Genomic DNA, 24,251 nt, shown 5'->3' with positions numbered 1-24,251 from the left:
CAGTACGTTATTTGGAGCGTGGCTTGTTGGGATAGAGTCCGAAACAGCTAGACACATTCGCGTAGGAGTATGTGCTTTGTTGTGGGCGATTTGGAACTGCAGAAATGATTTGGCTTTTAACAAAACAACAAATATTCATTTTTACGGGTTATTTTCCATGCCACTGCGCTGATCCGTATGTGGTTGTTACTCACTCGGACGGAGGCCAGGGAGCGTTTGGTTACTGGATCTATCCGCTGGGAGATGATAGCCCGGGATATCTTCAACCGGTTTGGCTGGCGGTCATGTAATAGGATAAGCGATTGGTTTACCTATCTTTGTTATGCTAGCCGGTTGTGGCCTCTTGGCATTTGTGTTTGGCGTTGTGGCTCTTCATGAGCTTGCCTTTACTTTGATTTGAGACCGTAAGACCTTGTTGAACCTTTTTATTTATCTATAAAGGTGGTTGTATGCATCATTTTGATGCAGAGGCTGGGGAGTCCCCTCTTTTCAAAAAAAAAGTATTGAAGTTGTACATACCTGCCCGAAAGTGGAGACAGTTCAACTCTGGTAGAGTTATTTGGGACAAGGACATTGTAGATTCGTTCAAGGCGGCGTGTGATGCCGATGTGGCTGATCACGGGAAAGACAATGAGGTAGGAGTTGATCTTGCTTTGCACCTTCCTGAACCTTTCGGCCATCCTGTTTCGGCCATACTGTTTGAACATGATATCATTCATTAATGTAACAGAGTTCAATCAGTTTCTGGTGTACTACCAGACTGGACTGGTAGCCTGCCGATGACACGCCGTTGGCACTTTATGTATGGATCGTCTTGATGCTTTATTCCGAGTTAATAAAATCCACCCTTTGTCGAAAAATGTGGCGACTCGTCAACTCAACCTGGCTGGTCTCTGCAAATTAACTCGTGCGCAATCTCAAGGTTGGCAGCTATGTCTGGTATGGCTGGCCGGTCGTCCCCATGCAATTTCCATGCAACTGCCATGGCGTTGGCTCCCGTACAGATCGCCTGTTTAGCATCTCCTCCATATTACCAGCCTCCATGATGGGAAGTGCGAAGGAGAATGCCTTTTTCCCCGGTACACGTCACCGGCCACTCGCTGGCTTTAGATGACCTGTGTGGAGTTACTCAAGGTCGATGTACCCAATTGTGCCTCTAACAATGACATCCCAACCACGACACCTCACTCGCCATGTCCTGACGACCGACAAGCCAAAAGCTGAAGGCCTTCTTTGGTTTATAGGATAGAAATTTTATAGGAAGTGAGATGACATACATCCCAATTTTTATAGAGAAAGAGATGTTATTTGGTACATTGGATAGGAATTTTTTCATTGAGTCTAGCCTAATATTTTTTTCCTTCAAAATGTGAAGGGTTGATTCTTATCCTACATAGGAATAGGAATCCATTCCTATAAACCAAAGGGCTTCAAAGGAATTTTTCCTTTGCAAATCCTATCCTATAGAGTTCCTACAAAATTCCTACAAACCAAAGGAGACCAAAACATGCGGCACCCAACTGACATCGAAAAGGCTGCAAGGTTATGGGCCAAGGCTGATTGAGATGGCCTATGGTTTTGAGCAGGCTACCAAAGGGAGAAGGCCACCCATGTTCAAGCCCTAGCTAAATATAACTTCTTCTTGGCCGTGTGCATCTTAGTTATGTAGAGACCGGGTGTAATGCTTAAATCTTTTAAGTAATAAAGCGCCCCTTTTCGAAAAATGTAACACTAGGGCCCAAAAAAGGCTCCACATACACTTTTCTCTCTTCATTTCAAATAATAAATCTGCAAGTATTACTTCTTGGGCCAGCAATTAAGTCTTAACATCGCGAAGTCCTATGGTCGTTTACTCGTTTCTTCTCACACCAGCACAGTTTTGAATCTTTTTTACTTCGATAAAATTAAGGAGCATCAGTCCCCTAATTCATTTCAACTGAAATTGATAAGATAAGCAGATCCAGAAAACAGTTCAAGGGGAACTCTACTCCAGGCTTTCTGCCGCACCCAACTGTGCCCGAAGACCTGCCGATCCGACCTAATTATTACAGTTTCTGAGTTTCAGGCTTTCAGCATACAAAACTGCAGCTCTACAAAGAAACAGAAAACGGGACAAACTGCCCAGCCAACATCGACCCATACACTGATACACAGTACACTATATCAGGCTTCTAAACTACGGCCACACTACCTTACAGCGACATAGCTATACCATCACACGGACACACTAAATTTATACTAGATCCGAAAATCAAATTTTAATCTAAAATCCCGACTTCCCATGATGAATATAACGAAATATCAACGATCTAGGATGGGGCCTACCACATGAATGACTTTGAAAGAGAAACTACACAAACAAAGTGGGCCTGCTGTGCTGTGCTGTGCCGTGCCCATGACATGCGCAAATCCAGGATTAAAAAAAAGGAAAGTAATTACCGAAAAGAGACATAGGCTAGAAACAGAGTAACTACCACAAGAAAAGGGCTAAAACAAACAAATTCCAATGGTGATTATCAACCCAATGTGTTTCTTTAACAAACCGGGGGAAGAAACGAAGCAGGATCTGATCCTTCCGGGACATAGAATTAAAGGCAAAAATGCAGACTGTCTAAACGAGTGGCTTGACACCCATCTGTTACGCTTGTGTCTCTTTTTTGTGATCTCTTACTCTGATATTTATATGTTACCTAGGGCTGGTACTGGATAAACCATTCTTGCATCTTGCTTCATTTGTATATACGTACTCTATTTAATTAATATATGAAAATACCGTTGAACCGACAAGACAACCTGACCCAAAAACAGTTCAAGGGGAACTCTACCTCCAGGTTTTCAGCCGCAGCTAACTCTGCATTATGGTTTCAGCACACAAAACTGCAACTCAGCGAAAAACCAAGGCAAAAGCAGGCCAAACTGCCAGCATCAATCAATCCATGCGCAGTGCATCCTACAGCAGACTTCTCTAAACTAGAGCGACATATATAGTTGGACATCATCATTTCTCTTTCCTAAAGAAACTGCTTGCATTGAGAGGAAGAAAGACCTCAGCCGTTCTCCAACCTCTGCATGAGTGGCCCCAGCCACGACATCGATGGAACATTTCACTCACATGTATTTCCAAATGAGTTAAACATAGGTTTGGCTATTTCGGATTGGATCAGCATCACGTTGTACAAATGGATCCAGGCTCCGAAATTCAGAAAAAAAAATCCAACAAACGAACTAGAGAGCTAATTAAATACTCAATCAACAAATCCAGGCCCTCCGTTCCTAAATATAAGTCCCTTTAGAGATTCCAACACGGACTACATACGAAGCAAGATGAGTGAATCTACACTCTAAAATATGTCTATATACATCCGTATGTAATCAGTGTTGAAATCTCTAAAAGGACGGAGGGAGTATATTACAAAAAGAAAGTGCTGAAAAAACAGAGTCAGTGCTTACCATCAACCCCATGTTCCTTTCCTAAGAAGCCACTGGGAAAATCAAAGTAGGGTTGGTTGTGAAGAAGCAAACTATAGTGGGATTGGTTGTGAAGAAGCTAACAAGCGCCCATTGATTTACCAAAAGCGGGCATTACCTATGTGCAGTAACGGGATGCTCATCGGGTGATTGAAACACATGACGGTCACCTGTGACCCGTTGCGGAGCCTGCTACAGTATGAATGGCTTTGAAAGAGAAGCTACACAAACAAAGTGGGACTACTGTGACTATGTGCAACTCAAGGCAAAAAAAAAAAAAAAAAACAAAGTGAGGTGGTGACCATCAAGCGGGTGTGTTCCTTTCCTAATAAACTGCTGGGGAAAGCATAGTAGGGTGGGTGGTGAGGAAGCCAACTGAAACTACACTGGGAGGTCCATCCCAAGCTCTTCCAAAACTGCCAGCAACAACAAGCGTTATAATGCTCCTTCATCAGTGTATTAAGAGAACCACCTTCTGAGGACGCCTTCAACGATTGTTGTCAACGCCCCTCCTCCAGCACCTCAGATTCCTAATTAAGAGACCACAAAGTGAGTAGTGAGCCCCCTTCATCACCGTATGAACATGGTTGAATTTATGTGAACAGAGTTCAATTATTAGTTTGTAGTGTATACCAGCTCGGAATGGTAGCCTGCCCATGACGAGCTCCTGGAGTGTGGTGAGTCCGATGGGAGGTCAACTTGTTCGACGAAGGGCCACAAACATGGCTCGTCAACTGAACCGTGCTCATCTCTGCAGATCAACTCGTACGCCATCTCGAGGTTGGCAACGATGTCTGATATGGCCGGCCGGTCCTTCGCATCCAACTTCCCGCAACAGCATGCAATCTGCGCCACACGTTTCATCGCCTGCAGCTGCCAAGGCGTTGGCTCCGGTACAGGTCGCCTGTCTAACAACTCCTCAATATTACCGACTTCAATGATGGGGAGTGCGAAGTCTGTCAAAGGTACATTTGTCCCATCATTCATAAAAAAAGAATATGCACTTTTCCCTGTCAGAACCTCGAGCATCACCACGCCCAGGCTGTACACGTCGCTTGCCGGCTTCAGAAGACCATAAAAGGCGTACTCAGGGGCGAAGTACCCAAATGTGCCTACAACCCGGTCGACTTTCAATTCCGACTCCTCACTTGCAATGTCCCAGACGACCGACAAGCCAAAGTCTGACACACGCGGCACCCAATTGGCGTCAAAAAGGATGTTAGCCGATTTGATGTCCCGGTGGATGATTGGCGGGTTGGCATGACAGTGTAAGTGCTCGATGGCGCGTGACACGCCGAGGAGCACAGCGATGCGCATCTTCCAGGACCCCGTCACCGGCGACATCGTGGAGGGGCCATGATCAGAATGCATCTGGTCGAAGAGCGTACCGTTCTCCATGTACTCGTAGACAATGAACCTCTGTAGCTCTTCCAACTCTTCGGGTTCTTCTGGCTCCTTTCTCCACCAGGTCAGCTGGCGCTTTTTTTTCTTTTGCGGGGTGGCTAGCAGACGCTTGGGCTTGCTCACAGTCACACACGATCCAAGGAGGCTGATGATGTGTTTGTGCCGGAGCCGTGATAGGATGTCGAGCTCCGTGCAAAACTCCTCTAAATATTGCGACTGCGAGTTGTTTAAGCTCTTGATGGCCACCGCTCGCCCATCGTAAAGCCTGCCCATGTACACCTTTCCGGACCCGCCTTCACCGATCACGGTGTTAGGGGCGAAGTTATTGGTGGCAGCCACGATCTCCGCCAACGTGAATTCCTGGGTTCCGTGCGGCAGTACCTCCTGAGCAAGCTCTGTAGACTCCTGAAAAAGAGACCACAACAAATGATACCATAAATGAGCAGTGAGAGCGTGTGCTCCGTAACTGTATAAATTTCTGTTTTGTCTTGTCAGGGAGCCGCACGATCAATTTACCTCCAGCTGCAACGACTGTGGAAATGAAGACGGTTCATCTCTAGTGGAGTCATCTGGGACGAGGACATTGTAGATTCTCTCAAGGCGGCGTGTGATGCCGATGTGGCTGATCACCGGGAAGAGGATGAGGTAGGAGTCTATCTTGCTCTGCACCTCCCTGAACTTTTCGGCTGTCCTGCCAGCCATGATGAACTGATACGCCGCGCTCCTCCCTTGGCACGACACGACGAGCTCGTGGGCGTCCCGGAGCGTGTCACCCAGCCCGGCCAGCGGCTGCGCCGCCTCTGGCTCCTGCACGTGCGGCAGCAGCTGCGCGATCATGAGGGCCCGACGCGCGAGCTGCTCGCACTCGGACCTGTTCTGCCGGGCCGTCAGAGCGGCCTGCACGATCATGGAGATGAGGCCCCCGACGTCCGCGCCGACCAGCTGCGCCACGGTCGCCGCCTGACCCAGCCCTGTCCACAGCGCCATGGCAGTCTCCACACACGATCGAGACTCGAATGGACGGCTCCTGGTTTCTGCTCCCGGTTGCCCTGAAACTTGTGCAACGGAGACGAAACAGATCAGTACAGTACACAGGAAGCACGCACGGTGGCAAGCACGCACGCCGGCAGCACGTACAGCAAGCACACCGGCCGCACGCACGCACGAAGCCCCTCAGCCTCTCTGCCTCCCCTCAGATCCTCGCCACCGCAGCGCCCCCAAAATCCGGCCCGTCGTTCGCGCCCCCAAATCCGCGGAACAGCTGCGCCCCCCAAATCCGCCGAGCCGTCGCACACTGAAATCCGCCGGACCGCCTTGACCCCAAATTCGCCGAGCCACCCACGGCACCAAAAGACGCCGGGCCGCAGCCGGGCGAATCCAGCCGTGGCCGCCGCGACATAGGAGATTCGAGAGGAGAGAGAGCGGGGAAGGCCGGGAGAAGAGAGGGGATCGGACGCTGACCTCTGCCGCCGCCGACGCACTCGTTCGCCAGCCGCCGCCACAAGTCGCCCGCGAGAGTGAGGAGGAGAGGTAGCGTCCGTCAGTCCGTCTCGGTGGGTCAAGCAAGCAACTTTGTGGCGGTTTGCGGGGCGGCGGCGGCTTCCCGGAAACTCCCCGGGATGGAGGCTCCCACGCGGATACCGGTGACCGACCGACCAAGGTCACGCGGCTGCCGGAGCGCACCACCATCAGTCATCCCAAGCCTTCTTCCTTGCCTTATCCGAAATTCTACAGTATTTCACACTTCATTCCTATCAGCTTTTTTTATCCCAAGTGATAAATGTCAAACATGTGGCGCGAAGCACTACGGCCGTGACGTTTTCTACTGCTAAAATTATTATCCAAAAAGAAATAAACAATAACAAAAAAACTGAAAGTTAACATAAAATTTTTTTTGTCATGCTTGACAACTAAAGTTGTTGTCATCGCGTCACCAATTTTGTCATAAAAACGTTTATAGTTGTCATGTGTTTGTGCCATACGTGTACTTGAAGCACTTGTCAGGGTCTTTTTATTTAGCAAAAGAGCGGAAATTTGCAAAGGCTCCTAGGTGCATATGCATCCATTGTCTACATACACATTTTGAAAAGTTGAAAAATTCCAAACAAAAATCCCGCGTATACATCCAGACATTCTATGTGCGTGCACAAAATTTTCGGTGAAAAACGAGGTTTTTTGTGACTGGTGTAAAAAAGACAATTTCTGATGCTTCACCGAAACTTTGTGCATGCACATAGAATGTCCGGATATACCCCTGAAATTTTTGTTTCGAATTTTTCAACTTTTCAAAATGTGTATTTAGACAATGGGTGCATATGTACCCAGGAGCCAAAACACCGCGTCCGCAAAAGAGAGACTACTATCTCTTTTCCTTTAATGTGTACTCTGTATGGTCTCGTTTCTGATGGAATGGAACCCCACAGATGCCCTTTTCCTCTAAAAAAAGTGGCTAGGAAAAAAAGAGGCTATCATATCCGATTTTTTCTGCTATCTCTATTACTCCCTTCGGAATTACTTTTCTTAAATTTGTCTAGATATGCATGTATCTAGACACGTGACAGAGGAAGTATTATTATTTGAAAAGAATTTAAGCTTTCATGTTTCACTTTTCTTTTCCCACCACCTCTTCATCTAACCTTCTCCGCAAAATAATCAATCACCTTATTTTACTTATATCCTAAACCAATTTCACCTTAATTTAATTCAGTAAAATAATTGTGGAGACGATCACACTGTGGCAACGTCGAAGTAGGACCATAGAGTGGAATGTAACCCCGCGTGGAGGAGTTCCACAACCCTAGGGTGATCTGCCAACTAAACAAGCAATCTGAATACCAGACTCACGATACAAGGTAATGATACGTCTCCGATGTATCTATAATTTTTGATTGTTTTATGCTATTATATTACCAATTTTGGATGTTTTTATATGCAATTTTATATCATTTTTGGGAATAACCTATTAACTCAGTGCCCAACGTGAGTTGATGTTTTTTTGCTTGTTTTTGGTTTTTTCTGAAAATCAGTACCAAACGGCGGAGTCCAAACACGATGAAACTTACGATGTTTTTTTTGGACCAGAACGGGCCCTATAACGTTCAGGAGGAGGTCAGAAGATCTACAGAAGAGCCACGAGCTCACATGGTGCGCCCCCCGGGGGGTGCCACCCGAGCTCGTGGGTCCCATGCAACTCTGTTTGACCTAATTCAAGCGCTATAAAGTCTTCACATCAATTTCTTCAAAGGTCTTACCAATTTCATCACCGAATTCTTCACTTGAAGAAATCCATTTTTAGGGGTCATCTTCCATGTGTTAAACCAAATCTAGAGGGACTATAATACATGTGTATACTCACAAACACATTAGTTCCTCAACCTATTTGTCTTCAATACTCCAAAATCACTAAGGGGGCACTTGATGCACTTATAGTCATAAACTTAATACCATAGATGCATGCTAGATAACGTTCGATTGATGGAGTAATAGTAGTAGATGCAGAATTATTTCGGTCTACTTGTCACGGGCGTAATGCCCATATACATGATCATTGCCATAAATATATCATCATAACTATGCGCTTTTCTATCAATTGCCCAACAGTAATTTGTCTACACACCGTATGTTATTTTTATGAGAGAGAAGCCTCTAGTGAAAACTATGGCCCCGGGTCTATTCAAATCATATTACTAAAACCAAATTACCTTGCTGCAATTTTACTCTTTTTATTTTACTTTTCAGTGTATCTATCTACCATTACTAGATTTACTCCTTGCAAGTAACGAGTTCAAGGGGATAGACAGCCCTCTTGCTCACGTTGGGTGCAAGTATTTGCTTTTCCGTGTGCATTACTGCTTACTAGGAATTTGTGTGGTTCTCCTTTTGGTTCGATAACCTTGCTTTTCACTTAGGAAAATACTATTCGCTACTATATTGCTTCACCCTTCATCTTTGGAGAAAATCCAAACGCAGCCCACAAGTAGCAGGTAACTTGTATTACCTTCGCACAGAGACGCTTGATGTAAACCATGATCTGAAGTCTCTCCACGCGTAACCTCTCTTTTGCAGGAAAAAAAAACTTTATTTTTCGTCTTTGAAATTTATGTCCTTTATTTCGAAGTTGTTATTCTCGCTGCTACCTTCAATCATTTTTACTACCCTGGTTTATTTGTTTCAAAAGACACTAATAGCTTCTGTAGATTCTTCAACAATTACTTCATTCGAGATCGGTGACAACTCGTGTGTGGCCGAAATGCTACTCATAAATACTCTTCTTCGCTCTTCGTTGGGACGATTATTGTTGAGATACTTACATGAAGGTGCTATGTGTCTTGCAGACCATCACCAACCTGTACCACTCTTGTTGATGAGAGCTATATATATCTAGCAATTGTGCCTGTTACTCCCATCGCCAGGACTATATCTCACCTTAAGCGAGCCCTAAGCTAGTATCACGTGAAGGTTTTCCCCTCATGTAGTTTACCGGGTCGGCCTGTGTTGCTCTTTCTTTTTTCAGCTCGCTCGCTAGTTCGGCTTCATTTGCTCATACAGTTCTGGACCGGTTTTTTTTATTTTATTTTCATTTTCATTTCGTTTTTGTTTGCAGTTTTATTCAATTTTCTATTTTTCTATGTTTTTCGTCTGTTTTCTTAATTTTTGATGGTTTTTACCAGATTCTTTTGCTCCATCATGGGTTTCTTTGGTTTTTCAACGGGTTGTTCCTTTATCTCTCGGTTTTCACCTAGTTTTTTATTTTATTTCTTCATTTTTTTGTTACTTTATGGGTTCTCTTCAGTTTTTCTTTGTATCCTTTCTTTCTTTTCTTTTTTTGCACTGGTTTTCTTTGTTTTCCTTTTTCTATTTTTCATGGTTTTTCTTCGTGTTCTGATGGGTTTTCATGATTTTCTTCAGGTTTCCGTTTGTCTTCATTTTTGAGCTGTTTCTTTTGTTTCTTTCTTCAGCTTCTTCAGTGTTCACCGCCTTTCTTTCCTTTTATTATTTTTCCTTAACACATGTCTATATTGTTTTACACATTTTTACATTTTACTTATATATGAAATATGTTTTTATACATGTCTACATTTTTCAAATACATGATTAACATTTGAGAAAATAAGTTTAGAAACTTTTTGTCATACACATTGTACTTTTTTGGTATATATCAGGAACATTTTTTAATACATATTTAAATTTTATAATATATGATTAACTTTTTAAATAGATGAGCAACATTTCTAAAAAGTTATTTTTATATGTTTAAATTTTTTAAGACACGTTCTACATATTTTTCATATATGTGAGGAACATTTTTTGGTACGGGTATATAAAAACATGTTTTTACTACATGGTTAACATTTTTTGCAGTATATGGTTAACATTTCTTTGATACACGATCAACATTTTTCAAACTATATGTTTTTATGTTCAATTTTTTAATGCACGTTCAAGATTTTTTTGTTATACCTCAGAAACATTATACATGTTTAACAGTTTTTAATTTGATGATTAACATTTTCTGAAACGCTTAATTAACATTTTTTAAATACTGTGTCAACTTTTTCATCAACTTTTTTGTATACATGAGAAATATTTTTTCTACATACATATACCATTTTTCAAATTGTAGATCAACATTTTCTTAAATATTTTATGCTGAGTGTTTTTTCGTAATATATATATTTAGAATATTAAAAATATAAACAAAAGTACAGAAAAGAAAGGAAAAAAAATAAAAACATGAAAAAATATGGCAAAAAGCGAGGCTATGGCGTCCCGCGAGCTGGGCCGGCCCATATGCGCTAGCCTTCAGTTGAGCGTTCCCTACATCTCGCTATTTAGCGAGACATGGGGATGCCCCCGAAGTCACTAGTTAATGGGTACCGTTGCAAAGGTGACTCCTACCTTTCTTTGGTGCTCACAATTGATACATTGCATGTCTGCCATTTGTCGTAACCTGAGAGTTTCCGCTCATTTCGTAGATTTGTTTATTCAAAATATTTTATCTCTTGAACCTCGTGTCTAAATCTTAAACTGTTTTCATCATTGGATTTCTTGCATCGAGTTACTTGAACTAGATACCTTGATATTCGCAGCCGAAAGAACTTTTTTTCCTCCTTTTCCCTACCCGAGAGGCTTAGTTGTGCTTCCCGCGAAAGCAAATGTCTACCTCCACTAAAACCAAATCTATTTGCTTCTTGTGGAAGCCAAAAAACACATTTTTTCCAAAGTGGCATAGTTATGCTTTTCGTGGAAGCAAATCTGTGATTTTTATTGTGCTTCTCGTGAAAAAAAAGGAATGCATTTTCCCCTTTCCGAGGGCATAACTATGCATTTCACAGAAGCAAATATGTGTCTCCACGAGAAATAAATCTGCGCTTCTTGTGGAAGCAAAAAACAAAGCGCGTTATTTTCCTTGTGAGAAGCACATCTATGCTTCTCACGGAAGCAAAAAACATGTTTTTTTTTCTTTTCCGAGTGAAATCAAATCTGTGCTTCAACTGGAAGGAAAAAATTGCACATTATTTTTAAATTTCTTTTTCTTCAATACATAGGACAAAAAAACCATCTAAAACCGAAAAACACACACTGATTTTTCTTCTTCAAAAAATCCTGAAGAAGCTCCAGCACGCGACATGTGGCGGCGGCTGGACGCACCACTTGGCGCTCTTAGCTAGGGATGAAAACGAAGCGGAAACGAACGGAACTGAGTGCTATCGTATTTGTTTTCACATTTTTTTGCAGAAGCGAAAATGAATACAGAAACCCCGGAAATGAATACGGAAACGAACACGGAGCGAATACAAAGCGGATACGGAAACAGAAATAGGCATTGATCGGAACTTAAAAACCCCCTTGAATCATAGAGAAATACACACAAAAACAAACAAATTTAATGAGTTGTTAACATGGATACAAAATAATATCATTATGTTAGCAAATTAGCTTAGTATTCTAGTAGTACCGGACAATTGCGTATAGGGTCAAGCTGAGTACATGTGTGGTAGTAGAAGTTGGGCCTCAGATCTATTCTACTAATTGTGTCATTGTGTTCTTTTTGATGATTGGGCTACAAAGCAGCTATAGGTTTATAGTAAAAACAGAAATTCCATATCCACATAAACGGAAAGTTCCATTTCCATGCATGTTCCACCGGAAAACACCGTTCGGTTTTTGTTTCCGTTTCCGCATAAAAAATCCATTTCCACTTCTGTTTCGCAAATTTCCGTTTCCGTTTTCATATTTCCTCTCCGTTTCCTTTTTCCTTCGGAAAAACGGAAAGTTTTCACTCCATTTTCATCCCTACTCTTAGCCCATCAAAATGACCCACAAGTTATCCCTTACTTAGGCATCTCCAACGCTGACCCTCAAACTACCCGTATACGTCCGAACCGCGTGGTGCGGACCACGAAAGACATCAAAAGTGGCCTGTATCGGTCTGCTTCGCGGTCTTGTCACACTTCCTCCCGCAAAAGTGGAGACAAAGTGGGCATGCGCAGGAGTCCGGACAGCAGCCACGTTGGACTCCGACGCCCCAGGCCAACTGAATCCGCCCTCCTAGTTTTCTACTCTGCCACCCCCCTCTTGCATTGCATCCGCAACCTCCACCTCTACCACTGTCACTGTACCTCTCTGGCCGCCACACAAGTATTACCGGATGTTCGCAACCAGCACCGACATGCCCGCTCGCCTTTTACGATGACGCTGTCCACCCTGGAGTTGTTTGCACCGAGGTACACTCAGCCACCCTGTCGACGACCTCCATGGCGGCCAACACTCCCAACAGGTGTTCGGTCAAATGTCATTGAGCTTATTTTCGTACACCATGTCATTTTCTCTGAGTAAGAAGGATGGCGGGGTGTTCAACCATGGAGGATGAGTTGTTGTGTGATGCGTGGTTGACCGTATCCGGGATTTTGTAGGCAAGAGCAGAGGGAGGACATTCTGGCAGCAAGTGCATGAATCTTTCATGCACGAAAGCACATTGCGCCTACGACATGCACATCATCCACTACTGGAATTAGCTTATTTGCCGTCTGCCAGTTCTTTGCCGTCTGCTGGCTGACGGCAAAGAAGGTCTTTGCCGTCCGCTTCAGGAAAACGGACGACAAAGAACTGGCTGGTGGCAAAGAAGGTCTTTGCCATCAGTCTGTTCTTTGCCGTCCGCTGGCTGACGGCAAAGAGAGAGCTGGCTCCACTAAACGAGCTAATTGGAAAAAACTTAACGGCCCCCCTCTTTGTCGTTTGCTAGCAGACGTCAAAGAGGAAACAAAGCGGACGGCAAAGGGTGGGCGGACGGCAAAGATGTGACCTAACTAACGACCGAGCCCCACCCCGCCGCTGCCCCACCTCCTCTATCCCTATCCCCTCTCTCTCCGCCCCACCCCTCTCTCTCCCGCTCGTCTCTCCCTCTCCCTCCCGCGAGAAGCTACGCCGGCCGATTCCAGCGAGCTCCGGCGGGATTCGACGACGCCCGCCCCACAGCCGAGAGCCTCCCGACCCCGCGCCGCTGCGCCACCTCGTCTCCGCCGGCCGGTGCGCGCTGCCACCTCACCATTTCCCCTCACCCTTGTCTCCCTCGCTTAGATCCGCCGCCGCCTCCTCTGCCAAGCCCGCCGCCTCCTCCGCCAAGCCCGTTGCCCCCAAGGTCTGATCTTCCGCATCCCTTCCCCTTCCTTTCCCGTCCCCGATCCTCTGTTTCTTTTCTTTTCTTGTCTGATCTCCTTTTTTATGTTGGATTTGGAAGCGCAGGCGAGTTCCATGGACGACATCGACGACGACGATGAGGAGGACGAGGAGGAGGGGGAGGACGACCAGGACATGCGCGACCCCACCCCCGAGCCCGACGAGCTCGACGAGGACATCGTCGAGTCCGACCTCGAGCTCGACCACGACGGCGTCGTCCACCCCGACCACGACGACGCGCCACAGAAGGTCCCCTGCTCTGTTCACCCCCCATCTCTGTTTCCTTGTTTCCATCGCCGTTCTGCTCTGCTCTGCTAGTCTAGATTCGCGGTCAACTCGCATCACATCAAGCACTAGTTATCGCTCCTGTTCTTGGCCCCTTCGGGGGTTCACAGTGGACTGACCGGATGCAGGAAATGTGCCAACTTCCTCTGGCGAAACCCTGCTGCCTTGACCTAGATGTCTAAATTGTTGCCTTTTAGCCCAAGATTATGCTGATTTCTTCTCTAACTTGTCACGCACCACTGTCCTGCTCCAATCTAGCTCTTTTATTACCACCTGCAACCAAGGATGTTCTTTTTTCTTCTTTATTTAATGATGATGATTCATCAATCCTCACTGCCCTCTTACTGTTCTAGTCTAGTTGTTCATAACCATGTTAGCCTAGCTGTTTATGACCATGATACCTTGCTCCACATTGTTGTTACCTGACACAGCCTAGGATTATACTGTTTTCTTGTCCACAAGTCCAATGATATCTTGCGCAAGCAGACCGCTCTCAAGGTTGGTTCTTCATAATAACTTGTCTACCCACGTGCTTCTTCTGCTTCTAGAGGTTAATTAATTGTTCTGCCAAGCAGACTGCTCTCAAGGGGCTTGTGCTTATCTTGTGTATCAACGTTCTTGTTCTGCTTCTAGCACTGGGTCTGTCCCTTCTATTGAGGAAGGCGGCTGGCAGACTGCTGCCGTCACTAAATCCCTAACGCTGGGGCCGTGTTAACTCCATTTGATTGTCAAATTGCTTAGATAACTCAATTTGATTGTGCTCATAGTGATTCTGGCATGCTATATTTTTCATTGCGGTGAATGGTATTCTCTTTTCCCACACAGCATGATTTCCCCTTTTGGGGCCTCTCTGCTTCAAATTATTCCATATGATTGTAATATGCAGCCTTGAAAAACTCCTATGGTTTTCTATGATGCACTCAAACATCCTGTCGATCATATTGTATCAAGAGAGGGCATGACATTGCAACCCAGTGATTTTCCTATTTATGAGTTTTTAGGTCCTGTGAACCAATTAGGCCCTTGGTCATTTCTTGAACTCAATCAGTAACTCATTTGTGGAAAAAACTTGACGATGTGTGTACCTGTGTGTTCTGTTCTGTTTTGAAGTGGATAACATTGCCCCGTGTTTCACTTGGAAATAACTTATGTTTGTTGAATAATAGGAATTTATGCATCATTTCTATTTGTTCATAACTCTTAAACTAGCACTGCTCTCCGTAAAATTTCTAATCAGGCTGACTGTTGTTTTGTGCTCCACAGATACAACGGTCCAGCAAGCTGCTATGGTGGTCAAGTGTGTGCTGCCTAGGAAAATAGATATTTAGTTTTAGGTCATTTCTTGTAATTTCAGATATGGAGTGCTTGTCTTTCGTTTTTGTTTTTACTTTGTGAAACTTGCTACCTATGGATGAAACTGTGTAATATTGATGAAACTATGTATATGTATGGATGAAACTTGCTACTATATATATGTGTGTGTGTGTGTGTGTGTTTGATTTTCTGTGAAAATGAATGGATATAAGAAGAAACAGAATTAATGCCTATTTGGTATCTTTGCTATCTGTCAGCAGATGGCAAAGAGCCTGCAGTCTTTGCCGAGCGGCGGACGGCAAAGGCTGCCGTTAGACGCCTAACGGACTAACAGCGAATTTATTGCCGTCGGCTTTCTTTTCCGTCCGCCGCTGATGGCAAAGGCCCCTTTGCCGTCCGCTTCAGAAAGCAGACGGCAAAGAAGCTCTTTACCGTAGCCTACTTTGCCGGAGCCTTTTGCCGTCCGTGGCAGACGGCAAAGGCCTTTGCCGTCCGCCATCCTTGCCTTTGCCGTCTGCCGTGGCAGATTGCAAAGTAGCTGATTCCTGTAGTGATCTATGATCGCAATGTGAGGTCGTTATCGTATCGGTGGTATATCATCCTGACCTTCGTCACCAAGTTTTGTCACATAGTTGCTAGCTGGAGCCAAGGTGGCCATTGCACGCGGTAGAGGAAGAGATCATAAGTTTTGCTTCTTCTTCCTTAACATATTGATTGAATTATTCATCCACTCAATGTCGTATAGCCACAGGACGGAGGGACGTCCACTTACATACACACACTGTCGGATGAAGCTGACGGGGCAGTATATATGGGACGCAACGAAAAAATAGTACGCTATTTCGGCGTTATAGCGTCGCTATAGTGTATCCAGAAAGGGGTGCGCTACTTTTGAGCAATTTTGCTCGCTACGGTACTAATCGCGTTATAGCACACTATTTTCACGCTAAAAGTTGTAGCGTGTAGCGTCATGCAAAAATCTGAAGGAGAGAAAACAACAGCCGAGCCCCGGCGGCCCAGAATTACCCCCCAACCAGCCATAGGCACACATCCCAGACCCCTCTTATTCTCACTCTCAGATTGCTTGACCTAATGAGGGCATGTACAATGGTTGATAAGATAGTCTTATCTTAAGTCTTACATGTAATTTAGAGATGACAAAAAACACATCTACAATGGGTCATCTCTTAGCCTTATCTTCAATAACTAGCTATTCCTAAAAACGTGGTGAGGCATATTGTGCTAAGAGATCATCTCTTGTCTTCTTTTAAATAAGAGAAGACAAGCCTTTTCTTACGATTTCTCTCTCCTCCACCTTATTATTTATCCTACGTGGCATTGTTAAGATAGAACCATTGTACATGCCCTGAACAACCAACCCCACACTAGTAGAAAACAGGGCTTAGGTCACAGGGCAGTTTTCACATTAGCCTCGGTTCAGTCACGAACCGGGACTAATGTGAGCATTGGTCCCGGTTCGTGCGGCCAGGGGCCTGCCGGGCCTCGCGGGGGCATTGGTCCCGGTTCGTCCGGACCCTTTGGTCCCGGTTGGTGGGACAAACCGGGACCAATGGGCCACGCTCTTGGCCCACCACCCTTTAGTCCCGATTCATACCACAAACCGGGACTAAAGGGCTGGTCCTAGTTGCGGCCAGTGTTTAGTCCCACCTCGCCAACCGAAGGGTGCTCACACCAGTTTATAAGCCCGTCCCTCTATGCCTTGTTGAGCTTCTCTTAAAGTGAAAATTGATGCCCTTAGGGAATTTCACCTAAATTCACAGTAAATTGAAATTTACTCTGAATTTAGGTTTAATTTTCTCTATAAGCGCATCTATGTTCATTTTTTTATATTTATAAAATAAATAAACCTTAATAAAATAAATAAAACTAAATAAACCTTAATAAAATAAAATAAACTATAGTAACTACAATAAATAAACCTTAATAAATTAAGTAAAAATAGCAGCAGTAAAATAAATAAACATAGCAGCAGTAAAATAAATAAAAATAAAATAATTAAAGTAAAATACATAAGTAATTAGAAATAAAATAAATAAGTTTTTTGTTGTAAGTAGAAACAAAACAAAAAAATAAAGCAAAAGGGAAAAAAAACACGAGCCATCAACTCCATAACCGCCATATCTGGGATAGAGAAGGGCGATCCCTAGGAGTGGGATTCACATACAGTTGCCCGTAACATCTACCATTCGAGCCTAGCAGGTGGAACTCGGATCTGTCAACAGTGTCAAAGCGGCAAATAGCAGGCGGAGGAGAAGCCACCGATGTCATGCGTAGATCCCTTCTAGGTCTTGCGGATCGTGCTATTACAGCAATTTGGTTGGTTGATCCCAAAAAAAAAGGAATTTGGTTGGTTTTCTTGAAGCCCTAGCTTGTTGTGCCGTCCTATTCTCTCAATGCAATTTAGCAAATGCTACTACAGTACAGTAAAGGGCACAAAGAAAAAGCACGCCGTGAAGGAAAATACCTCCATATCAAAGCTGCTACTTATCTTGTTGGTTATCAGGATGTGGATATGTAGAATTTTCTCTAGCCACGGCAACAGACATGCATTCATCGAGGGGGTTCACTACAGAACAAAATAAATGCTGACGTTAGTTGTTGAGGGTACGTTTGACATCCCTGAGAGACTAGATAATGAAAAGATGAATTGTCAAACCTGGATGAACAAAGACGCTACCAAGTGGATGAATCTGATGGCCTGTCCTCCCTTGAAGATCATGCGTCCTCCCTTGAAGGTGCCACCAGGGCCATGGACGCCTCATACACCGCCGCCGACGTGTTTTAGTGATGAGGTATCGTGCAGGATCTGACACAGGATCACCTTCAGGCAAGATGAATAGGTCTTCAGGGGCACGACGGCCGGCCACAGCAGGCCCCTGCCATGGACGGCGCCGCCTGAGCCACAGCCGCTCGCCAGCTCGCCTCTGGAGCAGTCCAAGCTTATCCGCGAGCTCGTCCACTAGTGCCCGTCGCCGCCACGACGTCCTGCAGGCTAGAGAACGGCGGTTCGCCGTTCTTATCCACGGCCACCGTTGGAACCGACTCCGGCCGCCTATATAAGGAGCCCCCGAGTCCGTCCAGTCCCTCAGGTGACCTCAAGCCACCCCACCTAGCACCCCCATAGCAGGCAATCGACCAGGGAGGGTCTTCTTCCCCATCTCCGGCCAGTACAGCCGTCGCCGCCCTCCGGTCCATTCAGTCGCAACCAGAGCCCCCCGTCCGTATAGCACCACCATCCTCCTCCCCTCGACCGTGCGGGGAACCACCGTAGGCCAAAGCCCCAAACCTCCCGAAGCTGTTGTCCGCCACGGAGCTCGCCGCCGGCGACTCCCTCCATCCCCGCCACCTCCTCGACCACCGGGAGGACCGCCCCGGCCTGGCGGATCCATCCCCGCCCTCAGGACCCCGCGAGGAGCCGCCATTCACCGGCGTTGATCGCCGGAGCCCCGCCTCTGTTCGGCCAGAGGAGGAAGGAGGCGGGGGCGACTGGTCAAACCTGACCAGTGGGCCCAAGGGACCCACTGTCAGTGACCCACGAGTCGGTCCACGCGGGTTAAGTGGAGGATCTGACACAGGATCACCTTCAGGCAAGATGAATAGGTCTTCAGGGGCACGACGGCAGCGGCGGCGCCATGGCCGGGACTGGTGACGACAGCGGCGGCGAGCGAGCGGGAGGGTGGCGGCGGCTGCGTGCGAGTGGGAGGCCGGAGGATCACCACTCATTGTGCTCGACATATCACTACAAGAAACCTGTTAATCCATGACGGATTTCTAATGACATTTTTGGAAACTCTCATCGATGACCTGGTAAAACCCCACAAGCCCGGTGAAAGCCCGCTAAAGCCCGTCTAACCGTTCCCGTATAAAAACTTAACCCTAAATTCCCTCCTCGGCCCCTGCATCGTGTCCCACAGCACGTCGCCACCCCTCGTCCCTCCCACAGCTCGTAAACCTTAATAAAATAAAATAAAATAAACTATAGTAACTACAATAAATAAACCTTAATAAATTAAGTAAAAATAGCAGCAGTAAACTAAATAAAAATAGCAGCAGTAAAATAAATAAAAATAAAATAATTAAAGTAAAATACATATGTAATTAGAAATAAAATAGATAAGTTTTTTGTTGTAAGTAGAAACAAAACAAAACAAATAAAGCAAAAGAGAAAAAAAAACAGAGGAAAAAAAGTATGCCACCTACCACGGCCTGAATACGACTAGAAACCCATCCATGGGCCAGGATTCAGTCCCGCAGAAGGCCCAGTAGGCCCACAGGCAAATAGTGACAGAATAGGCCCGTAAGCCTGCATTTGAGAGGAGCTCGAAGTGGTCAGCGCAACTGCGCTTATAAACCACTGTCGAAGCCTCTCGGCTAGCGAGGTGGGACTAAACATCCCACCGAATCGCGCCAGTTCCAGCACAAGGCCTTTGATCCCGGTTGGTGCCACCAACCAGGACTAAAGGGGGCATTGGTCCCGGTTCGTGGCACCAACCGGGACCAAAGGCCTTTAGTCCCGGTTGGTGCCACCAACCGGGACCAATGAGTTCCCTATATATACCCCATCGCCACAGCAGAGCACTCCAGAGTGCTCAGTTTTTTCTGGCCGGCGAGGGGAGGGCATTTGGGTGCTCTAGCTCACCTCCTATGCACATGAGGTGTTCGATGAAATGTCTGAGCCACACTAGTTAATCTTTGTCCTCTCGAAACTCGACCTCCGAGCTCCATTTTCCCCGAGATTTGTCTAGGTTTAGCGGTCCGTCACGTCCCGTCCCCGTCTTCACCGCCGTCGATCGCCCGCGCCGATCTCGTCGCCAGCACCACCGTGGTGAGCCTCTTGTTCTTATCTTCTTTCTGAAAGGAAAAAATTCTTACTTTAGATAGTTACTTGTCTAATTTTGTTACTTTTATTATTCCTTCTTATTACATAGTGCGATGGTTTTGGTATCCGCCCCCGTCGGCCCTCGTCCTGTCTATGATTCGGATGTGGTATATATTATCTTTTTATAACTATTTGGTTCATTTATTGTTTATGACAAATATACCGACCAACGTGGCATAGATTTTATTTATCTAGGAGGTGGTTGAACCAGAAATTCTAACCGACCCTATTGTCGAGAGGTTAAATTTAGTTGAAGAAGAAAACAATTACTTGAAGGAAAAAATAAAAAAAATTGAGGAGGAGAGATGATATTGGAGTTGCATGTTGCGGATGTCGTCGATGATCACAAGATCAAGATGGATGCAATGCGCTTGAAGATTAGAAAGATTAGAAAATATGCCATTCATACCGAGGCTTGGTATCATTATGCCGTTGGATCAATTGTTACCTTGGTTGCAATTATGATTGCATTTGTTTTCGCATTGAAATGTTTTACATAGTTTCAATGTATGGTTTAATTAATTAGATGCTCTGAGAGCTATATATATGTTGTTAGATGAGAACTATGTATGTACTTTGGTTCTAATGTGATGATGAACTTCTATTAATTTGGTCACTTAATTATCTATTCATGACGTTCTGTAATGGTTTTTGACACACTGAATTATATAATGCACGCAGATGAACCGGCAATGGATGTACGGTGACAGACACACCTCCGAGTACATTAAGGGCGTGCATGATTTTCTCGAAGTGGCTGAGGCAAACAAGCAGAATGGTTTTATGTGTTGTCCATGCCCTATATGTGGGAATACGAAGTCTTACTCTGACCGGAAAATCCTTCACACCCACCTGCTTTACAAGGGTTTCATGCCACACTATAATGTTTGGACAAGGCACGGAGAAATAGGGGTTATGATGGAAGACGGCGAAGAAGAAGAGGACGATGACAACTATGTGCCCCCTGAATACGGTGATGCTGCAACGGGGGAAGCTGCTGAAGATCAAGAGGAACCAGACGATGTGCCCAATGATGCTGCAAGGGGGGAAGCTGCTGAAGATCAAGAGGAACTAGTGCCCGATGATGATGATCTCCGCCGGGTCATAGTCGATGCAAGGACGCAATGGGAAAGTCAAAAGGAGAAGCTGAAGTTCGATCGCATGTTAGAGGATCACAAAAAAGGGTTGTACCCCAATTGCGAAGATGGCAACACAAAGCTCGGTACCGTACTGGAATTGCTGCAGTGGAAGGCAGAGAATGCTGTGCCTGACAAAGGATTTGAGAAGCTATTGAAAATATTGAAGAAGAAGCTTCCAAAGGATAACGAATTGCCCGACAGTACATACGCAGCAAAGAAGGTCGTATGCCTTCTAGGATTGGAGGTGCAGAAGATACATGCATGCCCTAATGACTGCATCCTCTACCGCGGTGCGTACAAGGATCTGAACGCATGCCCGGTATGCGGTGCATTGCGGTATAAGATCAGACGAGATGACCCTGGTGATGTTGACGGCCAGCCCCCCAGGAAGAGGGTTCCTGCCAAGGTGATGTGGTATGCTCCTATAATACCACGGTTGAAACGTCTGTTCAGAAACGAAGAGCATGCCAAGTTGATGCGATGGCATAGTGAGGACCGTAAGAAAGACGGGAAGTTGAGAGCACCCGCTGACGGGTCGCAGTGGAGAAAAATCGAGAGAAAGTACTGGGCTGAGTTTGCAGCTGACCCAAGGAACGTATGGTTTGGTTTAAGCGCGGATGGCATTAATCCTTTCGGGGAGCAGAGCAGCAATCACAGCACCTGGCTCGTGACTCTATGTATGTATAACCTTCCTCCTTGGATGTGCATGAAGCGGAAGTTCATTATGATGCCAGTTCTCATCCAAGGCCCTAAGCAACCCGGCAACGACATTGATGTGTACCTAAGGCCATTAGTTGAAGAACTTTTACAGCTGTGGAATGGAAACGGTGTACGTACGTGGGATGAGCACAAACAGGAGGAATTTAACCTGCACGCGTTGCTGTTTGTAACCATCAACGATTGGCCCGCTCTCAGTAACCTTTCAGGACAGACAAACAAGGGATACCACGCATGCACGCACTGTTTAGATGACACTGAAAGTATATACCTGGACAAAAGCAGGAAGAATGTGTACCTGGGCCATCGTCGATTTCTTCCGACCAACCATCAATGTCGAAAGAAAGGCAAGCATTTCAAAGGCGAGGCAGATCACCGGAAGAAGCCCCCCATGCGTACCGGTGATCACGTACTTGCTATGGTCAATGATTTACACGTAATCTTTGGAAAGGGTCCCGGCGGACTAGCTGTTCCGAATGACGCTGAGGGACACGCACCCATGTGGAAGAAGAAATCTATATTTTGGGACCTACCCTACTGGAAAGAGCTAGAGGTCCGCTCTTCAATCGACGTGATGCACGTGACGAAGAACCTTTGCGTGAACCTGCTAGGCTTCTTGGGCGTGTATGGGAAGACAAAAGATACACCTGAGGCACGGGAGGACCTGCAACGTTTGCACGAAAAAGACGGCATGCCTCCAAAGCAGTATGAAGGTCCTGTCAGCTACGCTCTTACGAAAGAAGAGAAAGAAATCTTCTTTGAATGCCTGCTCAGTATGAAGGTCCCGACTGGCTTCTCGTCGAATATAAAGGGAATAATAAATATGCCAGAGAAAAAGTTCCAGAACCTAAAGTCTCATGACTGCCACGTGATTATGACGCAACTGCTTCCGGTTGCATTGAGGGGGCTTCTACCGGAAAACGTCCGATTAGCCATTGTGAAGCTATGTGCATTCCTCGATGCAATCTCTCAGAAGGTGATCGATCCAGAAATCATACCAAGGCTAAGGAGTGATGTGGCGCAATGTCTTGTTAGTTTCGAGCTGGTGTTCCCACCATCCTTCTTCAATATCATGACGCACGTCCTAGTTCATCTAGTCGACGAGATTGTCATTCTGGGGCCCGTATTTCTACACAATATGTTCCCCTTTGAGAGGTTCATGGGAGTCCTAAAGAAATATGTCCGTAACCGCGCTAGGCCAGAAGGAAGCATCTTCATGGGCCATCAAACAGAGGATGTCATTGGGTTTTGTGTTGACTTCATTCCTGGCCTTAAGAAGATAGGTCTCCCTAAATCGCGGTATGAGGGGAGACTGACTGGAAAAGGCACGCTTGGAGGGGGGGACTCAACAATATGCAGGGACGGATATTCTTGGTCTCAAGCACACTACACAGTTCTACAGAACTCTACCTTGGTGACCCCGTATGTCGATGAACACAAGAACAGTCTGCGCTCCAAACACCCGGAGCAGTGTGACGACTAGATTACATGTGAACACATCAGGACTTTCAGCAGTTGGTTGGAAACACGTCTCAGAGGTGACACCACTGTTTGTGATGAGTTGTACTCGTTGTCCAGGGGACCATCTTCGACTGTATTGACTTACAAAGGATACGAGATAAATGGGAATACATTTTACACGATCGCCCAAGATCAAAAGAGCACCAACCAAAACAGCGGTGTCCGCTTTGATGCAGCAACCGAGAGGGGAAAGGACACATATTATGGTTACATAATGGACATATGGGAACTTGACTACTGACATGATTTTAAGGTCCCTTTGTTTAAGTGCAAATGGGTCAATCTGTCAGGAGGCGGGGTACAGGTAGACCCACAGTATGGAATGACAACAGTGGATCTGAACAATCTTGGGTACACTGACGAACCGTTCGTCCTAGCCAATGATGTGGCACAGGTTATCTATGTGAAGGACATGTCTACCAGACCGAGGAAAAGAAAAGATAAGGAAGCGAATACATCATACGATGAGCCAAAGCGGCACATAGTTCTTTCAGGAAAAAGGGACATTGTGGGAGTGGAGGGCAAGACAGACATGTCTGAAGATTATGAAAAGTTTCATGAAATTCCTGCCTTCAAAGTCAAGGCTGATCCAAGCATCCTGATAAACGATGAAGATTATCCATGGTTACGGCGCAATAAGCAAATGACACAAGCGAAGAAAAAGTGAAGACTTTCCCCCGCAACTATTATGATGATACCATGCCAACTTTGTAATAGACGAGTATGATACCATTGTCCATTTTATACAAGAAGTGCACCTAGTTTTTGCCGTAACCCTCTCAACTTTCTTGCACATGCTATGTGGATGAAATGATGATACCATG

At 45.6% G+C, this 24,251-nt stretch overlaps 1 protein-coding gene across 3 annotated transcripts; it reads right to left on the bottom strand.

Moving 5' to 3' along the window:
• Positions 1–3,091: 3,091 nt before the first annotated feature.
• Positions 3,092–6,629, bottom strand: LOC109752468 (probable serine/threonine-protein kinase PBL21). 3 transcript variants are annotated; one of them, XR_012201605.1, is made up of 5 exons: positions 6,334–6,629; positions 5,389–5,921; positions 4,102–5,277; positions 3,915–3,998; positions 3,092–3,815 (listed from the first exon to the last, which is right to left on the bottom strand). XR_012201605.1 is itself a non-coding variant. In XM_040401327.2 (4 exons), exons 2-4 carry the CDS (start codon positions 5,857–5,859, stop codon positions 3,969–3,971), a joined length of 1,677 nt encoding a protein of 558 aa, XP_040257261.1. In that variant the 5' UTR covers positions 5,860–5,921; positions 6,334–6,629; the 3' UTR covers positions 3,092–3,968. The 3 variants fall into 3 exon arrangements, 1 of the variants encoding a protein (XP_040257261.1); XR_012201606.1 differs by having other exon boundaries at positions 5,389–5,927; positions 6,334–6,610; XM_040401327.2 differs by having other exon boundaries at positions 3,092–3,998.
• Between the last annotated feature and the right edge of the window lie 17,622 nt (positions 6,630–24,251).

The sequence above is a fragment of the Aegilops tauschii genome, chromosome 2 (genome assembly GCF_002575655.3).
Source record: "Aegilops tauschii subsp. strangulata cultivar AL8/78 chromosome 2, Aet v6.0, whole genome shotgun sequence".
NCBI classification, from domain to species: Eukaryota; Viridiplantae; Streptophyta; class Magnoliopsida; order Poales; family Poaceae; genus Aegilops; species Aegilops tauschii.
This window is presented reverse-complemented; position numbering and strand designations above follow the sequence as displayed.

Bases quoted from the DNA above. Each gene is read 5' to 3' on its own strand.
- LOC109752468 (XM_040401327.2), bottom strand. From the start codon at position 5,859: ATGGCGCTGTGGACAGGGCTGGGTCAGGCGGCGACCGTGGCGCAGCTG. The intron at 5,278-5,388 runs GTAAATTGATCG...TCTCTTTTTCAG, and splicing joins CACAGTCGTTGCAGCTGGAG to GAGTCTACAGAGCTTGCTCA. The intron at 3,999-4,101 runs GTATACACTACA...TCTCTTAATTAG, and splicing joins CAGGCTACCATTCCGAGCTG to GAATCTGAGGTGCTGGAGGA.